The sequence below is a fragment of the Ceratotherium simum genome, chromosome 4, assembly GCF_057802395.1.
Source record: "Ceratotherium simum simum isolate JZ-2026a chromosome 4, ASM5780239v1, whole genome shotgun sequence".
Classification (NCBI taxonomy): domain Eukaryota; kingdom Metazoa; phylum Chordata; class Mammalia; order Perissodactyla; family Rhinocerotidae; genus Ceratotherium; species Ceratotherium simum.
The window spans coordinates 37,963,280-37,985,725 of record NC_141903.1 but is presented as its reverse complement, the minus strand read 5'-3'; the positions used below and the strand labels follow the sequence as shown (position 1 = coordinate 37,985,725).

Here is a 22,446-nt window from a genome sequence, read left to right as displayed (position 1 = left end):
GAAAACCCTAATACAAAGATTACTCACTTAAATTTCAGCAAAGGACCAGTGTTTTCCAGAACAAGTTTCACAAAACACTCAGTTTATACATAACAGCAACAACCAAAGAGGATTCTACAGTCAAATATGTGTGGGAAACCCTCACTTAGACAAGTCTATGACAAGTCTATTTCAGGACTTCTCAGAGCTTTTAATATGCCTATATCCATTATGAATCTCAGAGTGGGGTATAGCAGTTTCATACAGCATTTTCCAAACTCATTTGGGTACAGAGCTCTTTTTTCCCACAGAGCATCTTGAGGAAATGTTCCTCAGAACAGACTTTGGCAAATGCTGATTTATACAAAAGAGAAGAAGCAGCAGGACTGTTGGAGGAGGTTAAATCCAAGTCGATGCTTTTGGAGAAAGATGCAAAAACATGGTAACTTGAAAAAGAAGCAACAAAGACATAGCAGGATGACTTTTTCTCTTGTAAGTTATTTAACAAAAAGAGAAGATGCTAGTAATGGAAAGTGGGGGTGAGGGGAATTCTGTGTGGATATCTATTCCCTGAGCTCTCTCATGCAGCAGTTACTGGAGTTGGCTCACTAGGCAAAATAAGGTCTGATGAGAGACCTGGAATCTTTTTTCCAGTTTTATTGAGATATAATTGACATTTAGCATTGTGTAAGTTTAAGATGTATAATGTGATGATTTGAAATACATATATATTATGAAATGATTACCACAATAAGGTTAGTTAACACATCTATTACCTCACATAGTTACCATTTATTTTTTGTGGTGAGAACTTTTACGATCTACTCTCTTAGCAACTTGCAAGTATACAATACAGTATTGCTAACCAAGGTCACCGTGTTGTACATTAGATCCCCAGAACTTATTCATCTTATAACTGGAAGTTTGTACCCTTTGACCACATCTCCCCACTTCCCACATCCCCTAGCCCCTGACAACCACCAATATACTCTCTGTTTCTATGAGTTTGGCTTTCTTAGATTCCACATACAAATGAGATCATACAGTATTTGTCTTTCCGACTTATTTCACTTAGCATAATGCCCTCAACATTCATCCATGTTGCTGCAAATGGCAGAATTTCCTTCTTTTTTATAGCTTATTAATATTCCACTGTATATATATATACCACATCTTCTTTATCCATTCATCCATCAACTGACACTTAGGTTGTTTCCACATCTTGGCTATTGTGAATAACGTTGCAATGAACATGGGAGTGCAGATATCTCTTCAAGATAGTGATTTCATTTCCTCTGGCTATATACCCAGAAGTGGGATTGCTAGATTGTATAATAGTTCAATTTTTAATTTTTTGAGGAACCTCCATACTGTACTCCATAGTGGCTGTACCAATGTACATTCCTACCAATAGTGCACAAGGGTTCCCTTTTCTCCACAGCCTTGGCAGCACTTGTTATCTCTTGGTTTTTTGACAATAGCCATTCTTACAGTGTGAGATGATATTTCATTGGGATTTTGATTTGCCTTTCCCTGATGATTAGTGACGTTGAGCACCTTTTTATGTATCTGTTGGCCATTTGGATGTCTCCTTTGGAAAAATGTCTATTCAGGTCCTTTGCCCATTATTTAATCAGATTATTTGGGGTTTTTTGCTGTTGAGTTGTATGAGTTCCTTACATATTTGGGGTATTAACCCTTTATCAGATATATGGTTTGCCAATATTTTCTCCCATTCTGTAGGTTGCCTTATTCATTTTGTTGATGGTTTCATTTGCTGTGCAGAAGATTTTTAGTTTGATGTAGCCCCATTTGTTTATTTTTGCTTTTGTTGCTTGTGTTTTTGGTGTCATATACAAAAAGCCATTGCCAAGACCAATGATAAGGGGCTTTATCCCTATGTTTTGTTCCGGGAGGTTCATGGTTGCAGGTCTTAACATTTAAGTCTTTAATCCATTTTTAGTTAATTTTTGTGAGTGGTGTAAGATAGGGGTTCACTTTCATTCTTTTGCATGTGGCTGTCAGTTTTCCTAACACCATTTATTTCCCCACTGAGTATTCTTGGCTCCTTCTTCAAATATTAGTTGACCATGTATGCATGGGTTTATTTCTGGGCTCTCCATTCTGTTCCGTTGGTCTATGTGTCTGTACCATACTGTTCTGATTACTATAGCTTTGTAATATAGTTTGAAATCAGGAAGTGTGATGTCTCCAGCTTTGCTCTTCTTTTACAAGATTGCTTTGGCTAGTCAGAGTCTTTTGTGGTTCCATACGAATTTTAAGATTGTTTTTTCTGTTTCTGTGAAAAATGCCATTGGAAATTTGATAGGGATTGCACTGATTCTATAGATGGCTTTGAGTAGTATGGACGTTTTAACAATATTAATTCTTCCCACCTATGAACATGGAATATCTTTCCATTTATTTGTGTCGTCTTTGATCTCTTTCATCAGTGTCTCTCAGTCTTCAGTGTACAGATCTTTCACCTCCTTGGTTAAATTTATTCCTAAGTATTCTATTTTTTTTGATGTTATTGTAAATGGGATTGTTTTCTTTATTTCTTTTTCAGATATTTAATTGTTAGTATATAGAAATGCAGCTGACTTTTTTATGTTGATTTTGTATCCTTCAACTTTACCAAATTTGTTTATTAGTTCTAAGAGTTTTTCGGTGGAGTCCTAGAGTTTTGTGTATATAGGATCATGTTACCTGCAAACAAAGACAATTTAACATCTTCCTTTTCAATTTAGATGGCTTTTATTTCCTTTTCTTGCCTAATTGCTCTGGCTAGGACTTCCAATACTATGTTCAATAGGAATGATAAGAGTGGACACCCTTATCTTGTTCCTGACCTCAGAGGACAAGATTTCAACCTTTCACCATTGAGTATAATGTTAGCTGTGGGTTTGTCATGTCTGGCTTCTATTATGTTGAGGTATGTTCCTTCTATACCCAATTTGTTGGGAGTCTTTATCATGAGATGGGTGTTGAATTTTGTCACTTTTTTTGCATCTATTGAGAGGATCATATGATTTTTATCCTTCATTCTATTAATGTGTTGTGTCATGTTTATTGATTTGCATATCTTGAACCACCCCTGCATCCCAGGGGTAAATCCCACTTGATCATGGTATATGATCCTTTTAATGTGCTGTTGAATTCAGTTTGCTAGTATTTTTTTGAGAATTTTTGCATCAATAGTCATCAGGGATATTGGCCTGTACTTTTCTTTTCTTGTAGCATCCGTATCTGGCTTTGGTATCAAGACAATGCTGGCCTTGTTAAAGTGAGTTTGGGAGTGTTGTCTCCTCTTTAAGTTTTTGGAAGAGTTTAAGAAGGAGAGGCATCAATTCTTCTTTGAACGTTTGGTAGAATTCACCAGTGAAATCATCTGGTCATGGGCTTTTCTTTGTTGGGACTTTTTTTATTACCAGTTCAATCTCCTTAATCATTATTGGTCAGATTTTCTATTTCTTCTTGATTCCGTCTTGGTAGGTTGTATGTTTCAAGGAATTTATCCATTAGGTTATCCATTCTAGGTTATCCAATTTATTGGCACATAATTGTTCATAGTGGCCTCTTAAGATTATTTGTATTTCCAGGGTATCAATTACAATGTCTCCTTTTTCATTTATAATTTTGAGTCCTCTCTTTTTTCTTGGTTAGTCTAACTAAAATTTTGTCAATTTTGTTTATCTTTTCAAAAAACCAACTCAATTTCATTGATTTTTTTCTATTGTCTTTCTAGTCTCTATTTCATTTATCTCTGATCTAATTTTTATTATTTCCTACCTTCTGCTAACTTTGGGCTTAGTTTTTCCTTCTTTTTTCTAATTCCTTGAAGTGTAAAGTTAGGTTGTTTATTTCAAGTCTTAAATCAGACCAAGGACACAGCCATACTCAAGGGAACTAAATAAGGAACTTCAATAGTGTCTAGGGAACATAACACAGATTCTTTAGTGACAAGAGAACCATAGCCACAGGCATGAACATCAGCACTGCCCACTGCCTAAGACAACAATGACAGAGCTTCCAGGAATTCTGGCAGGAGGCCTAATAAAAATTGAGCAGTAGGGCATAAGACAAATTTAATTTAACTTGGTTTTTAATGCCAAAGACTAGGCCCTGCAGAAAGGAGAAAGGAGGAAATGACTCTAGACTCAAATAAAACTTCTGTTTAAAAGTAGTTCAGGGCCGGCCCCGTGGCTTAGTGGTTAAGTGCGCACGCTCCACTACTGGCAGCCCAGGGTTCGGATCCCGGGCGCGCACCGACACACCGCTTCTCCAGGCATGCTGAGGCCACATCTCACATACAGCAACTAGAAGGATGTGCAACTATGACATACAACTATCTACTGGGGCTTTGGGGGAAAAAAAAAAGGAGGAGGATTGGCAATGGATGTTAGCTCAGAGCCAGTCTTCCTCAGCAAAAAAGAGGAGGATTAGCATGGATGTTAGCTCAGGGCTGATCTTCCTCACAAAAAAAAAAAAAAGTAGTTCAATCCTCTACTCAACAAACACATCTTCAGCTACATGTGCTTTTGCTCATGCCATTTTCTCTGCCTAGAAGACTTCCCCCTAACCCTACCACTTTTCATTTCTTTAATCTTAATTGTTCTTCAAAATTTAGCTCAAGCATCATCCTCTTAAGGAAACGTTCTCCAAAGCTGTTATTTGACACCCTTTCTTCCATAGCACCCTTTAAGAAACAAATAATTGTTGCACACCTACCACCTGGCAGGCACCTGATGCACTCCTCATTTATAAAACCTATTTGTACTGTAGAAAGATCATTTTCATTGACCTGTTTACATTTTTTACCTTGTACCCCCACCCACCCATCCCAGAGCCTAACCAATGCCTCTGGGCATCTTTGGTGAATGACTCAAAGCTCCTATGAAGTACCAGTGCTAGACATCAAAATGATTCACAAGTTGCCCCTGCCCTCTGGGAGCTCATGAACTACAGGGAAAAGAAGAGATAAACAACTACACCTCACAATAGGATGAAGTATGCAGTAAATAATAGTGGGGCAAAGTGAGCTTTTGAGCTCTCTGGTAAGGAAGAGATTGTGTGCACAGCCTTTGTACAGAAAAACATGTTCAGTGCCCTGAACCTGTCTTGCAACAAGCTCATCAAACATGCACATTGGCCTTACAAATAGCCTGCACACCCCTCACCATTTAGCTCAGTGAGGATGAGTACATTTGCATTTCATTTCTTTCTTTATAGAGCTAAATTGCATTTTAGAAGCTAGGTATTCTTCCATTCATGTGGCTGTCTTGACAAGCTAGGTTCAGACCAAGGAATGAGAGAAGGAGGCCAAAAGAAAATGTGTGGCATTTACAGTCTTTAATCTGCAATTGTGTGTAGGTGTTGCAATCAGTCTATTATTAGTCTTCAAGCAGCTGGTTCAGTTGGAAATCAAGTTTATGAACAGAACTGCTGGAACCATAAAGAACTTTTCCCCTGTGATTAAGCACTAAAATGATAGGTGTTAAATAAATACAAAGGAAAGAGAGATTTTTGAAAGCCATTCTGTCTCCATCAGAGTTTGAAAGTGGAAGCCAAGTGACTGTCTGAGTGGGTGGGGAAGAGTCAGAATTCACTAGGTGGTGGTGTTCTGACTTCTGTTTTCAGTCCCTGATGACGCTCACCCAGCAAGTTCCTTCCAAAAGGGCATAGGCAAAATAGGAACAGTACCTCCGCAGTTCATTCATAACCTTGAACGCCTTCCCCATGTGGGCAGGGTTAACAGTAACCGTCCTCTGACTCTTCTCATCATCCCCAGCCTGTATCGGGGGCTGGGAGCTCGGCTTGATGCTGTGAACAGGAAGGGAGTGGGAGGGAAAAGAGAAGATCACATGTTGGTAAACTCATTTGTCCAACTGCCACAAGTCCATGCATTTGCCCAACCACCAGTGGCATCTCTGTCAGCCTGTTCTCTTCACCACAGACCCGGCAGAGAAGGAAATCATTGAGTCAGGAATTTCTGCAGGATCTTCCAATACAGAGTGCATTTCTCTGGTGGAAGCCAGGTCCTAGCTCAGCTCCTTCCACCAACCACTTGTGTGACTTTGTGGGAGGTCCTTATCCTCCATCTCTCCATTTCTAAAAGGGTGGGAGGTGAAGGGAGACTAAGTACTATACCAGTTGCTTCACTGGGATGTTTGTTCATTGAACAAACATTTAAATAGAGCCTACTATGTGCCAGGCACTGTATTTAAATTTAAGGGAAACACAACCATAAATAATGCACAGACCTTGCTCACACAAAGCTTAGAGTTCAGTGGAGGAGAAAGCCAAGTAAACATTCAAACATCATATCTTAAGTATTATGATTTGATAGGAGTTACAGAAGCACAGAGGATGGGCAACTATCCCAGTGCTGGCAGGTTGAGGCGAAACTTCCCAGAAGCTGAGGAAGAGCAGAAAGCTTAAGGAAGAGCAGAAATTAGCCAGGTGAAAAGGAAGATGGAGAGTATTTTGACAGAGGAAACAATATTCACAAAGATCTGGAGAAAGAGTCAAGTGTGTTCAAAGGACCAGAAGTTGAGTAAAAGCTAGAGGAAAGCATCAAGAGAAAAAAAAGGCTAGAAGACTGAGCAGCCTTATAAGTGTTGTATAAGCCAAGCTAAGGAGTTTGGATTTCATTCTGAAACAATGAGAAGCCGTCAAAAGGTTTTAAGCAGAGAAGTGGGTCAGGAAGCACGTGAACACATTTGTGTTTTAGAAAGATCACATTGGATACAGTGTGGAGAACAGTGGCACAAGAGTGAAAGCTTTGGAGAAGCCATAATCCCACAGAAAGACAAGGGATTGTAGTTGTTATGAAAAGAAAGACTATCTGTTGAGCTAAATGGGCAGGTGGTGACTAGCAAGTCACTCATAATCTCAAAGCCCTCTGTACCTAAGACAAAACACTCAAATCCCTATGGGATGCCACCTAGACGCCCAACTACTCCTGAGCAACGTCTCAAATTTATTGAGAGTAGGAAAGAAGAATCAAGAGAATGAGCAAGGAAAGGACTTTCTCCCCAAACTGATGAAACTATTCAGCTCCAAAGTCAAGCCTGAGACCTTGGAGTTACCTCTGTTTGGACCAGGCTAAGCTTTGCTTTGCTGGTTGGAAAACAGTCTTCTCCATTTGTGTAGATTTGGGGACCCACAGCTCCTTCCAACTTAAAGGTACTAAGGGTAGTTTTTCTTGCCTTTCCCTATTGAGCCTCTGTTCATGCTATCACCTAGCCTTGCAAATTGGCTCAAGAAAGGGGCTGCTGTGGTTAAGAGAATGTTTCAGAGACCTGAGAGTCTCTACAGATTTCACACTGGGATTTGTAACTATTGGAACATTCAAATACAACCAGCATGCCAGACTCACAGCTTGTCTGACTGTGACAGACTTCTCTTTTGGCTTCCTTCCCCACCTTCAGTTCAGCATGCAAGTATAAGCCATGGACATCTGAACTTTGGGACTATTTGGATTCTGGGTGCACAGGTAGATAAATATCAAGAGATGCACAAAGGCAGATGATTAGAGTTATGTGTTTAAGGAAGTAAAGAAAATCTCAAAACAGAAAATGTGACCAAGGTGAGGGAGCACCCAGTAAAGATGAAAAACTTCATGTAAGAAATCCCACAAGCATAATTTCTTTCTTTCTTTCTTTCTTTTTTTTTTTTTTTTTGCGGAGGAAGATCCGCTCTGAGCTAACATCCATCACCAATCTTCCTCTATTTTGTACGTGGGCTGCTGCCACAGCATGACCACCGACCAGCAGTGTAGGTCCATGCCTGGGAACTGAACCCGGGCCGCCGAAGCAGAGCACACCAAACTTAACCACTAGACCACCAGAGCTGGCCCAATATAATTTCTTTTATAGTTAATGTCCTTCCCTACTCCAAGGCCAGAAAGATAATTTCATTTTCTACTAAAAGTTTAACATTTTTGCTTTTGATGTTTAAGCCCTTATTTTATATGTTGATTTTTATGTCACAATATGACATAGGGATCTAATTTTCTCCCATAAGTTCCACTTATTGAATACTTCTTATTTTGCTCATTCACTTGTCATGCCACCTTAAGTCACATATCAAAATTCCAAATATACAGGAATCTATTTCTGAACTCTCTAACTTATATTGGTCAGTTTATCTGTCTCTGTACCAGTATCACATTATTTCTGTAGCTTCACAATAAGGCCTGAATACTGATAGGGCAAGTCCCGAATCCTATTATTATGCTTCAGATGTGTCTTGATTACTCTGGTTTCTTTAATCTTTCATACAAATTTTAGTATCAGTTTGTCAAGTTCCATGAAAGAATCTGATGGAATTTTGATAGAAACTGCATTGAATTTATAGATCAATTTGGATAGAACTGACATCTTTCTGATATTATGTCTTCCTATCCATGAACATGGAATATCTCTTCATTTATTTACGCTCTCTTTAATGTCACTCAAAATCTTATATTTTCCTATATGAAGACCTTACACATATTTGATTAAATCTATTCTTAAGTATAGTTTTTGTTGCTATTTTCTAATAGCAATGGTGTCTTTTTTAAATTATATTTTCTGATTGTTATGGTTTATAAAATGCAGTTGATTTTTGAAAATTGATCTTATATCTAGCCACCTTACCAAATGTTCCTGTTATTTCTAACTATTTGTCTGAAGAACCAATTAGGTGTTCTATGTAAACAATCATATTATCTATATATAATGCCAGAGGTTTTTTTCCTCCTTTCCAATTCTTAGGCCTCTAATTTCTTTTTTGAAAGAAATTTTGGACTGGCTAGGATGGCCACACGATGTTGAACAGAAAGTGTGCTAATAAATATTCTTGTCATCTTCCTCATTTTAGAGAAGATGTTTCTAATGTTTCCCCATTGTGTATGTTTGTTGTAGGACTTTTGTAGATGCCCTTAATCAAATTAAGAAAATTTCCTTGTATATTTTGTTTTTTTAATCATAAAGTTATACTGAATTTTATCAACTGTTTTTGTGAATCTAATGAGATGATCATATAAATTTTTCCTTTTAATCTTTTAATGTGGTAAATGACACTAATATATTTTCTAATATTAAACCATACTTGCATTCTGGGATAAATCTAGAAACTGTAAAACACTGAACAAATATTCACTATAAATGTTGTCTTCAAACTGTAGAGAGACTTAAAAGCCAGGAAGAGAAAATATAATTTTGTATCAATCGGGGAACCACTGAAGGTTCTTGACAGGGAACTAATAAGATTAGAGCTCCTAAAACCCCAGTAGACAGACATTATTAGTTCCATTTCACATATATGGAACAGATGTAGACCAAATACAGCCATTTTGGAAGCACTGACAACAATCTCCAGTGTGACTAGTGAATGGGAAAGCTTGCTTTTCCTTGTTGTACTGCTCTTTGCACTATCCAGCCTTCCAGAATGGTCCAATAATGATGTACCCTTTTTAATGCAACGTTGTGTTTACCAAAAGGTCTCAAACATAGACTGTCTACTATCCAAGGATTAAAGTTCAACAAAATACAATTCACACTAAAGCCTCCTTGAAAGAACAAGTGGCTTATTGATGACCATAAGGCTGTCTAGGGAAAGGACATCTGGTTTCCCCATTCTATCCAGAGCCCTTGAGGCAGGGGCAAGGCTTGACATCAGAAGGACCTTTCTTCCTTTCTTCCAAGGTCTCTTTCTTCCCTTCCTCTGCTCCTCTGTGAAGACACAGAAGTCTGGAGTAGATCCTAGGACCCTAGTTTCTGAAGGGTAGAAACTTCTTGGCAACTCATTGACCCTCAAGGGAACAGGAAGTTAAGTAAACAGAGTCTGTGGGCTCAGAGAAGTTAAGAATCTTTTACAAGGTCGCACAGATAAGTGGCAGATGTGGGATCTGAGCTCAGGTGTCTTCGACTTGAAGCACAACCTATTTCCACCACAGCCTACACCCTCCAGCAATATGGTACATACATGTACATATATGCACACGCATACATACATATGCCTCAGCCTAGGATCACAAGCTCAGGCACAGAGTTGCTAGATCCCACCATTCCCTCCCCTAAATCTTTCCCCCTCCATTCATACCAGATCTTAACTAGTTAGTCCTCAACAGTTAAACCACTCCCACCCTATCAAGTCCCAATCCACAGCATGCTCAGTTCTTGATGCCAGACAATGCTGGTGGATCCCTCTTCCCACCTGTGAAACACAGACCACACTGAGGTATACTCCCACTCTCTTATTCAAGTCTAAGGTCTAAGACTATAATAGATGGGACACAAGAAAGTATGCCAGCAAGGCAGGAGACAGGAAAGCCTCTGAGCAGGCCGAATGTGCGGGAGTGTTTGGGGGATCTGACAAATGAGCTCCAGAGCATCCACGGTGTGAGAGAATGGGGAGGAGAGGAAAGGGGAGTCTGAGAAATGCTGCTGAGGGTTATGAACTGCATTCCCTCTAAAAGTCTTCAAGAGATGCAAATAAAGTTCAGGCAGCATGGAATGATCCTGGGCCACATACATGGAGCCCAAGCATATCATGTTCAAGCTACAGATGAGAGAGAAGAGAGGCAAAGTCACCTAAAGAAGGCAAAACAACTCTGAGTTGGAGTAAGACTATGCTGAATGCATTAAAATCCCTCAACAAAGAAAGTGTCCTTTAGAAAGAGAAACCAAAAAACAAGAATCAGACAGAGAAAGCCCTTGGTCCAGCTCATCCCACGCTATCCAGAAAAGAAAATGATTTAATCATCAGACATACTCATTTGGTTCCACCTCAGGTCAGATCCCTGTTGTGAAGTTTAAATACTCAAATGCCATAACTCAGTCCCTGGCTCACTGTGCAGCCTTTTGATCAATTTGGCCTCCCCCATGGTTCTTCTTTAGGAAGCAAGAAAGTGGTAGCAGGCCCTCAGGAACATCTTGCCAGTAATAGTTTTCACTGCAAATTAATAAACTGCCACTCTGACTGTTGTACTTTAAGCTCTCATGATAAGCTTATCAGCACAACTCTGCTTCTCAAAGTCTGGGGAGCAATGGGACACTAACAAGATAGGATTTCTGAACCTACAGGACTCTGGGTAAACTGCAGATCTAGCATGTATCCCAATCCTGAAGTTCAAGGCCAAAATGACCAAATTTATATTTCCACTTCTGGATTAATGAAGGACTTGGCACTTGATGATGTCCAGGCAGCAGGATTCAGGACTTGACGGTGCAGTCCTAACATCAAGAACCACCACATACACACAGGCTGCTGTAGAGCCCCAAACTCTTCATACTCTTCCTGTGGCACCACCTCAGTTCACAGCATCAGGCTGATTCCCTGCAACAGCCCGGACACACTCAGAAGATATGCATCAGTAAACTACGCTCCTGGGTAACAGTTAATAACAGTTCACATTTACTGAAAGCTGATGACTTGTTAAAGCACTTTACCTCCACTATCTCATTTTATCTTCAGAACAGCCCTATGAGGTAGGTACTATTATCTCCTGAGGCACTGAGATAAAACTTGTCTAAAAGTCCCACATAACTACTAAGTAGAGAACCGACACTCAAACCCAGGTCACTCTGGCTCTAGGGCCTGTGCTCTTAATAGCAATGTCCACCGTTGGGATAATGTCCATAACCTATCAAGCTAAGGGAGGCTCAATCCTTATGTCCCACTCTCTGAGGTTCTTCACTGTGCAGCAAAACCAGGCCAAATGAAAGAGACTGAATCCTCTAGGACCTGTGACACAGCACTACTTCACTCCACTGGTGATCGGAAACTTGCAGTGTGTGTTAGACTCGATATTATTAATCATACTGAACTTGGAATTTTCACAGAAGCCCAACGTGATTTATCAAAGCTGGCCAGTTGCTGCTGCCATTCCTATAATGTGCTCCTTCATAAACAAGTTCAAGAACAGGTATGTTACTAATTACATTCCTAAGCATCCAATTCACAAATAGCTTCTTTCAAAAACCAGGGAAAAATCTCTTAAGAGGGCTGTGTAAAAATGTAAAACATAAGAGAAACGATTGAGTTCAGACAGATAGAATTAGACAAGGAGAGAGAAAGACTAAAAGAAAACACACCCCTAATTACGCAGCATTTTAGAAACCAAGCTTCTATTTGGGTTGAATAGGAGAGCTGAGCTCGTCCATGTGTGTGGTTTTGATAGAGGCTACAATAGCCTTTCATAAGTTAAAAAGAAAAGTCCAGGAAAGTTGTGTTAAGAGTCTGAAAATCCTTATAAATTATAAAAGTTATAGATTTCTAGCTTGAGAACCATTGGACTTATTTAATAGAAAAAAATCTGAGAGTAAAGCATGTTCAAATTATTTTTTACACAGTTTATTAAATCTCTTTTCAGTCTAACCTAGTTTTAGGGTTCATCCAGCAATTGAAAAAAATTAGGTCAGTTCTACAATGGTAAATTTCATCAAATAAAGCACTTGCTTTAGAAAACTTACCCAAAAATGTTCTTGTCTGGATCTGCCTTAACAATCTAAAACCTAGCAAGCTAAATCTTTTACTGACTTCATTTTTTTGCAGTTGAAAACCTTACGTCACCAAAACGTATTTCCAAAATGAAAAATTTGGTTTCAATTATGGTTGAAGTGCACATCTGCTTCAGGCAGCAGTAATGCCCAAAATTTCTACCAAAGTTTCTACCCATGACTTCTAGGGGTGGGAGAGGACTCAGTGACATGCCATGGGAAGAGAGAAAAAGCTAGGGTGCTCAACACTTGCTCTTCCCTGGGTCTTGCCAGCATTTTATCTGGCACTGCAAAACTTGGCATTTAGAGGGCATCAGCTTTCTAAGTCATGTCTTCTCAGAAAATAGGATCTATCTGTTCCTGGATCAAGGGCGAAAAAATAAGCTCCTTCCAGCTCTGAATCTCCCCGAGATCCAGGAGCAGGTTCTCCTCAGTAAGGTCGAGCCATTCTCCCTCTGAAGACAAATTTATGGCCTAGTGCTAGGAGCACAGTGCCCCTCTCAAGCAGGGGCATCTCAATGCTTTTGATGAAGAAAACTACTACAGTTTTAAGAAAAATGGACAGCCAACTTCCCCTTTTTATGATGCTTCTTCCAAAAGTTGTGGTTCTCCGCAAATCTTGCAGATATGCCAGAGACTGGGCCTGGGAAATTTTTTTAATGGTGGTAAAATGTACATAACATGAAATTTACCATTTTAAACATTTTTAAGTGTACAGCTCAGTGGCATTAACTAAATAATTTTATTGTGCAACGATCACCACCATCCATCTCAGAACTTTTTCATTTTCCCAAACTGAAACTCTGTACCCATTAAATAATAATTCCCCATTCCTCCTTCTCCCCAGGCCCTGGCAACTACCATTTCTACTTTCTGTCTCTATGAATTTGACTGCTCTGGGTAACCCATATAAGTTGAAATTTTATTTTAATCCATCCACAAGGCTAATTTCCAGAACTGAAACAAAATCCCAATAGCAACTGCCATTTTCAATGTCTATCTGTTCTATACACACACACAATTTATCACTGTAGTAGCTGAGAGCCAGAGACCCTTTTCCTTTGTAAAAGAGAAGACAGAGTCATCTTCCTCTGATGAAGCCACAGTGATTCTCCACAGAGGGAGATGGGAAACTTAGCATCAGAAGCTCCCATAGAGAGCTGGAGAGCTTGAGGGATACAGCAAAGGTGAGTGCAAATTCACAGGATCTTCTTAAGATTTTGGCCTGAACAAAGGTGTATCCAGTTCATGGTTCTGAATCACTAAGGCATCAAGATGCCTCAGGATGTTTATATAAAGGAAGATTGAGGTAGGTGTTGGTGAAACCTAGAAATGGAAATGCCAAGCCCTGTGTGGTATCTTACTATGAGGAGACAGTTTAGGTAGAAGCAAGGTGATGGCCTTACAGCTCTCCCTAATTTTCTCATGGGAATGGTCCCACAAAATCTGCTTTGGACAATAAATATAGGAAGGCCCTAAATAAGCCTTGGTTAGTAGCCCAGCACAAGTCGTGGCGTACAACAGGGCAATAGATGAACACCAACGATAACAGCAACCACCATTTACTGAGTACTTACTCTGTGCCAGAAAAACTTTACTAGGTGCTTTGTACATAGTGCCTCATCTGATCTTCACAACAACTCTATGAGGTATAGGTACTGTTATTACTCCCTTTATACCATAAAGAAAAATTAGTTCTGAAAAAAATATGACACACTCAAGGTCACACAGTTTATGAAGCAGATTCATTGCAAGGTCTATGTTTCTCCAAAGCCCATGCCTTCAATTAACAGCCTTTCAAGGCAGAAGTTATTTTCATACCCTCATGGCAAAGAAAGAAAATTATTCATTAGAAATCTCTTGGCTGAAAATTTTTAATGCTTAAAAACAGCCCCAATTAAGCTTCAGTGGGTTAAGTGTGGAACAAGCCCCAGATTCAGGATCCCTCCAGTCTCTGGAGGTTTGACATGTGATCCCAGGCCAGTCACTCACTTCTCTGGCCCTAGGTTTCCCAGGGAACTTGTAAAACAAGGCTACTTCCCCCTGTTCTCCCCCTACCTCAAAGCATTCCATGGGGTCAATTACCCGTGCCGAGGTAATAAGGCCGATATCCAAGGATGAACCTATTGACCAAAGGTTACAATTTCCTCTCTCACCAACTTTCTTTTTAGTTATCAGAGCTTCCCACAAAAGTTATCAGCTAATCAGCAAATAATTACCCAGTACCTACTATGCATGCAGACACACAGTAGTCAATGAGGAGTATTCAGAGGTACCGGCACCGTCCTTGCCCTTGAGGACCTGTCTCCAAGTTTGGGGACTTGTAAGATATATCAACAAAAGCACAAAAAGATTTAGTGAGTAGGCCTATTATTCAGTACCCAACTATGAGATACAAACTAGAGGTACTGGAATTGGGACGAACATCAGCCAGGACAAGAAAAGCTAAGTTTCCCAAGACAAAGTGGAATTTTAAAACAGCCTTGATAGATAGATAACTTTTGGGAAAGAGGAAAGGAAAGGCATTCCAGGCAAAAGGAACTCTGAGAGCTAAGGATCTGCAGCTGGATGTAGTAGTATACAGGATGGATAATCACAAAAGAGACCAACAGATCTCTTGGCAGGGGTACAGGCACTGGGAATGGAGACTGCAGCCAGGTTTCAGAAGACTTGAATGCCTGGCATGGTAAGCTGGACTTGGAGAGGGAACAAAAGGGAATGAGCTGGGTGACCTGGTGAACGCTGGAAGCTGCTCAGTTTGGATTTCTTGCCTATTCTCTGCCTCTAGTAGGGGAAAAGCAAAAGAACAAGTGCAAGAAACAGGTGTCATAAAACCCAAGGCATCAGCCATCCCAGCTGAGAGGAACCAGAGTGTTGAAGAACAAGAGAGCTCCTTGGGGGCAAGGACTGATACATTTCTGAACACAGGTCTGGGAACACAGCAGATGCCCCAAAATGCTTGGGAAGCAGCACTTTGATCAGCTGCTGCTAGTCTCACATGGACCTTTCAGCCCCAATACGCCACGGGTCAAGCAAATACCTTGATTCACATCACCCCTGCCCTTCTGCTGGCTACCAGACCCCAAGAGGAGAAGGTGAGGACACTGCCCACCTCTGCCCCAAGCCTATGGAACAGGCTTTCAGACGTTCTGTTGCCCAGAGGCCACAAGGAGTCCAACACTAAGCTCCTGTTGCAAAGAACACACAGGGAGAAGCTGTATCAGCAGCATACTCAGTCTAAAAAATCCCAGACTCTGCTGGAGGGAATCACATCAAGAAACACAGTCCCTGGGTCCTCTTCAGACAAGAAGCCACCCAACAATCATGCCAGTTCTAATGGGGTCTAGATATGTTTAATGACATCACTCTGTCCCATGCGATGCAAGAGTTGGGACAATCCATACAAAGGAAAGTGTTTTGAGGTACTCTCCAGAGAGTATTGACTTAGTTGAATCTGTTATCATTTAACCAGCCGGTTACCATCTGCATCAAACGGGCAACTCAGAGCAGCAGCCCTCCCCTCAGTGGTCCACTGCCATGGCCTGACCCCTCCCTGCATTCTTCTCACCTCAAGGAAAATGGCAAGCCTGGTTCTCTACCAACTGCAGACCCACATACTGAAAAGGCTGGCACAACATGAGATGTTTTAGCACACAGACAGAGGAATGACCGGCCCCTGAACCGCAGTGAGCACCTTCACAATGAAAGAATCAGATCTTCAGATAATAGTTTAAAATTTATATGTATGCACCTGCCAGGAAACAAACCCTCACTGGTTAGATCCAGCTCAACAGAAGTACTTAAATTCCCTTCTGTTGATTCCTATTTCCTAAGAAACCCCTGACGGAAGGAGCAAGAGTTCCTCTAAAGCACACACCTTCCAGTATCATTCACAAACTTTTCAATTCAAATGAAAGTCAGTTCAGAGCAAGTGTCATCTGAATGAGTTTTTCTCCTTCTTACTTGAACTTGTGTGTGTATACAGGCACACATACATGCATACACACACACTTTTAGGAAAGACATCAGCATGGCACGCTTGCTGAAAATCTGAGCACTTTAGTGGGCAAATGCAAGCACTCTATGCCAGGCCAACCCTGCTATAACATCAAACTCCCCCCACAAGAAAAACCACCCCGGAGACAGTAACCAGCAAAGGGGAAACGCCTCCTTGAAACAGCCTAAGAAAGGCAATCCTGATTCAGCCTTTGCTGAAACTACTCCCAAATACCAGACAGGAAAGCCCTTCTTTCAGCTGCCCAGCAAACCCAGATCTGCCCTTGCAGAAGCCAGATCTCTGGAGAAAGGGGCTTGCCTTCTCTGACTGACTCTGCCGCCCGTTAGGATTCATCAGTGGCCAGACCTTCCAATCCTGCCTAACCAGCACAAGCACAAAAGCTGGTGGCTGCACCCCGAGCACACATTCACTTACACACACACACACACACACACACACACACACACTTATACATACATACCTCTCACCCTCCATTGTGCGAGGCCCAGCTGGGGTGGCAGCTGCTGAAATGTGCACGCACCGGGGATCCTAGCTCTGCTCTCGGTTTTCCCAGCCAACTAGCGGGAGATCTGATCAGCAACAGTGATTCAGCATGGCTGCAGACGAAGCCTCCTCCCTCTCGGTCCTCCTTCCTCTGACTTACTCGCGGCAGCTTCTAACGCAGAAGCAGCAGCAGCAGCAGCAGAAAATGTCTTACCCAGAGCTCCCTGCAGCCCTTTCAGCTGCTAAAAGCAGCAACCCACTTGCTCCCCCTCCCCCACAGGCTCACTGCTCCTCCGTCTCCTAGGAACAGCGCAGCTCCAGCGACCCAAGTACGGTGCCACCTCCAGCTGCTTCCACATCTGTCCAGGCATTCCCAGCACAGGCGACTAGACCACCCCAGGGCCTCCCACCTCCTCTGCCCAGACTGTAAAAGCTCAGGGAGTTCCTCATCAGCCCAAGAAATACTGGCCCCCACCCCCGCCTCTGTCCCCATAGGCTATGAGCCTGTCAGCCTGGCCAGATTGCTGGAATGAGGAGGCCCCTCTGTGGCTTGCAGTGGAGTTTATCCACCTGGGGAAAGTGACTTGCAGGTCACAGCTCATGTTCCAATCCCTCCTCCCAAAATCTACAGTAGCTCTGAGAGTCTGATAGATGGAGATAAGTCAGGGGGAAAGAGTCTGATAGAACTGAGAAGAATGCAGAGAGAAATTAGAAAAAGGGAACTGGTAGAAATAGGTGAAACTGAACAACCCTATTTCACTGCAACAGGCCAAAGATCACTGCAGTAAAGCCATCACAATGAATACTGCATATGTTTACTTCCCTAGGCCATATTGAAAGACCACAAATCTCATAGCACAACGCTAATATTTTCCTTTTAAAGCCTGTCATATTGAAATTTGTCTTAAGCTGTGGCTCCAACTAGCAAGTCTCCCAACGAACCCCCATCTTCAGCCAAAGATCTCTTGCACCCTGTAATTTCCAGCTGCTGAGCCTCAATTTAGACTAACTTCACTCTAAAACACAATCTGGGAGAAGGCAGAAGGCCAGTCTGTGTCTCCCAGCCACGGCCAAGAGGCTTAGAGGTAATTGGGGCAATCAGTCACTGGTGATTGTTTAGCCACAAAAACGGGCTCCGAAGCTTCCTTGATACCTCAGAAAAATCATACATGAGCATCTCTCTTCTGGGAACTCTCCATGTCACACCTGTGCTTTTCAGAATCCATACCACCACCAGCTAGCTGAGTGACTCTCAACAAGTCTTTTCCCCACTCTGGACCTCAGTTCCTCATCCATAAGATAGGGTCAGACCATACGATCTCGAGAGTCCCTTCAGCTCTAAAAACACATGATTCTAAAAAATGTCTTAAATGTTCCATTTTTCTTCTCATTAAAGTAATCTGTAAGATTGTTTAAGAAGAAATTTTTACTGGACTCTAATGTGTTGTAGAGCTTCAGGGAGGATAACCTGATGTATGTGAAAGTATGAGAGACGCTCAGTAAATCTATTACTGTTATAATTTTGACCTGTTAAGTTTCTTCACTGAAAAAGCCCTGAAACCAAAGGAGGGGAGGGTGGGACATTGAGGTAATAGAAATTAAGAGTAACTTAAACATTATATAGCCTCCTGAACTCAAACTGGCTAAAGGTTGTTCTCAAAGATTATCTCTCCTGACACCTCAGTGTCCTCTTAGATGAGGCCATTGCCCAAACTGGCTCTTTCTCAAGTGAGAGGCCTGGGTGATTTCACTTATACCCTACAGCCCTGTATCACCACTTCTGCGTTTCACAGCAATACCCCTCGTATCTTTCTCCCTCTGTGTCCCTTCCTCCTCTCATCAGCCTTGTGGCTCTGCTCCAGGTATTTCCTCTTGAGGTGAATCACAGGGACCAGGAGAAGCTGAACATCACAAATAAGGAAACTAAATCCCTGAATCCGTGCCAGAGTGCAGACATCCACCAGGAACACAACCGGGTGACTCATAAAGGGACAGAAGAATAAGATGAGTCTCTCTCTCACAACTTATATGCTCATTCACGACTTCAGGAAAGGGGGGAAATGTCATATCTAACAAACCAGAGAGAAAGAAGAAAAGGTCAGAAGAGGAAATACTTAAGGGCTGAGCATATTCAGGTTTCAATATACCTTCAGAATCCATACCACCACCAGCTAGCTGAGTGACTCTCAACAAGTCTTTTCCCCACTCTGGACCTCAGTATACTATTGAGAGCCAGTATAAAAACTTTACAGAATTTCTTTCACAATCTACTTTTGCCATGCTAACCAATGTCAATACAACGTATGTCGTGAAGCCATAGTACTACCACCTGCACGTTTTATTTACCACTTAATCTATCCACGAGAGGTACACAGAACAGAAAACACTCAGAGGTCATTTAGCAAAACAAGCGGCAGAGCTGAGCGAAGAAGCAAAGTCTCCAGACTCCTGGCACAAAGTTCCCACCCTAATCTTCTCTAGTTTCAGAGCTACATTTTACATTTTCTACTTTATTATCCAAACGTCCTTTGGGCCACAGAATGGACCTGTTTGTACAAGGCCAGGCTCCACCTCACACCTATAGAATTAGGGCCCAAGGAGCAGGAATTTTAACGAACTTCATAGGTGACTCTAATGCACAGCTAAATGCAAAGATCACTTAGAACAATGAAAAGAGTTCAGATCATTTGAACCAGACAGACTAACGTCCAAATGTACTTATCAAAAACATGACCTTAGGCAAGTTACTTTACAGGTCTCAATTTTCTCATCCGTAAAAAGGAGATAATAATGGAACCCACCTCCCAGAGTTGTTAAACTTCAATGTGAAAGTATACAAAGCACTTAGCAGAGAGCCTGGCCTGTAATAAGCACTCAACAACCATTAGCAGTTATTTTCATCTCCTGTGCCAACGCTAGCCAGCCCTGGTGGTCTAGTGGTTAAGATTTGGTGCTCTCACCACCACGGCCCTGGTTCATTTCCCGGTCAGGGAATCACACCACCCATCTGTCATTTGTCATACTACAGCAGCTGCATGTTGCTGTGATGCTAAAGCTATGCCACTGGTATTTCAAATACCAGTAGGGTCACCCATGGTGGACAGGTTTCAGCGGATTAAGGCAGACTAGGAAGAAGGACCTGGCCACCCACTTCCAAAAAATTGGCCATGAAAACCCTATAAATAGCAGTAGAGCCTTGTCTGATATAGCACCAGAAGGTGAAAGGATGGTGCAAAAACACCAGGCAGGGTTCAGCTCTGCTGGAATCAACTCTACAGCACTAACTACAATAAATGCCAATGCTACCAAACTATAGCCCTGTGAGCCCTTGGCTCTGAGGTCAAGAAGAAAGTCAGTCAAGGTACCTTGTGCCAGGAAGCACAGCCCTGGGCCTCCCCTGGAACCATTTCCACATTCCCAATGGTCACTACTACCAACAGGCCACCAAGAACTAGGCAAGACCAGAGCTAAATTAAGGCCTACCCATACCTGTATCATCAAAACTTCCTCTCAGATTCTGGACCACTTGATGAGTAGACTCTCCCTGCAACTGCTTAGAGCACCCCCAACCCAGGAAGCCAAGCAGATACTGAAAAGGAACTTGATGGTGGAAGAAACTGTGCCCTGAACAGATTCAAGAGCATAATCACCCACGGCACTTGTGCTACACTTTAAAGTTTACAAAGTGTTTCACATCCATCATCTCCTTTGACTCAAGATAACAACCCCTGAATAGTAAAAACAGCTGCCAACCCTTGACTATTTGCTCTGGGTCAGACTCTGTACTCAAGACTTTACATGTTCCTCTCTCATTTGATCCTCACAACAACTCTGCAAGAAGGCACTATTATCCTTGTTTTAAATGTCAAGTGTATAGAAATGCAATAGATTTTTGTGTACTTACTTCATATCCTACAATTCTTCTGAATTCATTTATTGGTTCTAACAGTTTTTTGATGGAGTCGCTAATTAGTTTTCTATATATAATATCATGTCATCTGAAAATAGTGACAATTTTACTTCTTCTCTAATTTGGATGCCTTTTATTCCTTTTTCTTGTCTAACTGATCTGCCTAGGACTTCCAATATTACTGAATAAAAGCGGTAAGAGTGGACGTTCTTGCCTTGTTCCTGATCTTAGAGGAAAGGCTTTCAGCTTTTCACCATTGAATATGATGTTAGCTGTGGGCTTGTCATACATGGCCTTTATTATGTTGAGGTATGTTCACTCTGTACCCACTTTGTTGAGAGTTTTCATCACAAATGGATGTTGAATTTTGTCAAATGCTTTTTCTGTAGCTACTGAGATGATCATATGATTTTTATCCTTCATTTTGTTAATGTGTGTAATACACTGACTGATCTGCAGGTGTTGAACCATCCTCGCATGCCTGGAATAAATCCCACTTGATCGGAGTGTATGATCCTTTTAATGTCTTGTTGAGTTCAGTTTGCTAATATTTTGTTGAGAAATTTTGCATCTATGTTCATCAGGGATATTGGCCTGTAATTTTCTTTTCTTATAGAATTCTTGTCTGATTTTGGTATCAGGGTAATGCTAGCCTCATAAAATGAGTTTGGAAGAGTTCCCTCTTCTGTTAGAACTAATAAATGAATTTAGTAACGTTGTAGGATACAAAATCAATACACAAAAATCTGTTGCATTTCTATACACTAATAACACACTATCAGAAAGAGAAATAAGGAAAACTATCCCATTTACAATTGCATCAAAAAAAATAATAAAATACCCAGGAATAAATTTAACCAAGGAGGTGAAAGACCTGTATATTGAAAAGTATAAGACATTAATGAAAGAAATTGAAGACACAAATAAACGGAAAGATTTTCCATGCTCATGGATTGGAAGAATCAATATTGTTAAAATGTCCTTACTATCGGAGGCAATCTACAGATTCAATGCAATCCCTACCAAAATTCCAATGGCATTTCTCACAGAAATGGAACAAATAATCCCAGAATTTGTATGGAACTACAAAAAAACCTGAAGAGCCAAAGCAACCTTGAGAAAGAAGAACACTCCCTGATTTCAAACTATACACAAAGCTATACTAACTAAAACAGTGTGGTATTGGCGTAAAAACAGACACAGAGATCAATGGAACAGAATAGAGAGCCCAGAAATAAACCCACGCATATATGGTCAATTAATTTACAATAAAGGAGCCAGGAATATACAATGGAGAAAGGATAGTCTCTTCAAGGAATGGTGTTGGGAAAACTGGACAGCCACATGCAAAAGAATGAAACTATCTTACACCATACACAAAACGGATTAAAGATCTGAATGTAAAATCTGAAACCATAAAACTCCTAGAAAAAAATATGGGTAGTAAGCTCCTTGACATAGGTCTTGGTGATGATTTTTTTAACCTAACACCAAAAGCAAAAGCAAAAATAAACAAGTGGGACTACATCAACCTAAAAAGCTTCTGTACAGCAAAGGAAACCATCAAC

The 22,446-nt window shown here is 41.1% G+C and overlaps 1 protein-coding gene across 3 annotated transcripts in view; it reads right to left on the bottom strand.

The window, feature by feature from the left end:
• Positions 1 to 17,327, bottom strand: part of KLHL3 (kelch like family member 3) — a 109,356-nt gene extending 92,029 nt beyond the window's left edge. Inside the window, exons 1-2 of one of the 3 annotated variants that reach the window (XM_087429757.1) lie at positions 16,946 to 17,327; positions 5,683 to 5,802 (exon numbers count right to left, since the gene is read on the bottom strand). In XM_087429757.1, the coding sequence (XP_087285883.1) occupies positions 5,683 to 5,802; positions 16,946 to 16,959 (134 nt within the window). In that variant the 5' untranslated portion in view covers positions 16,960 to 17,327. Of the gene's footprint in view, positions 1 to 5,682; positions 5,803 to 16,945 lie in introns of those variants that run through there. The other 2 variants (XM_004420159.3, XM_087429756.1) reach the window with 2 other exon arrangements.
• Between the last annotated feature and the right edge of the window lie 5,119 nt (positions 17,328 to 22,446).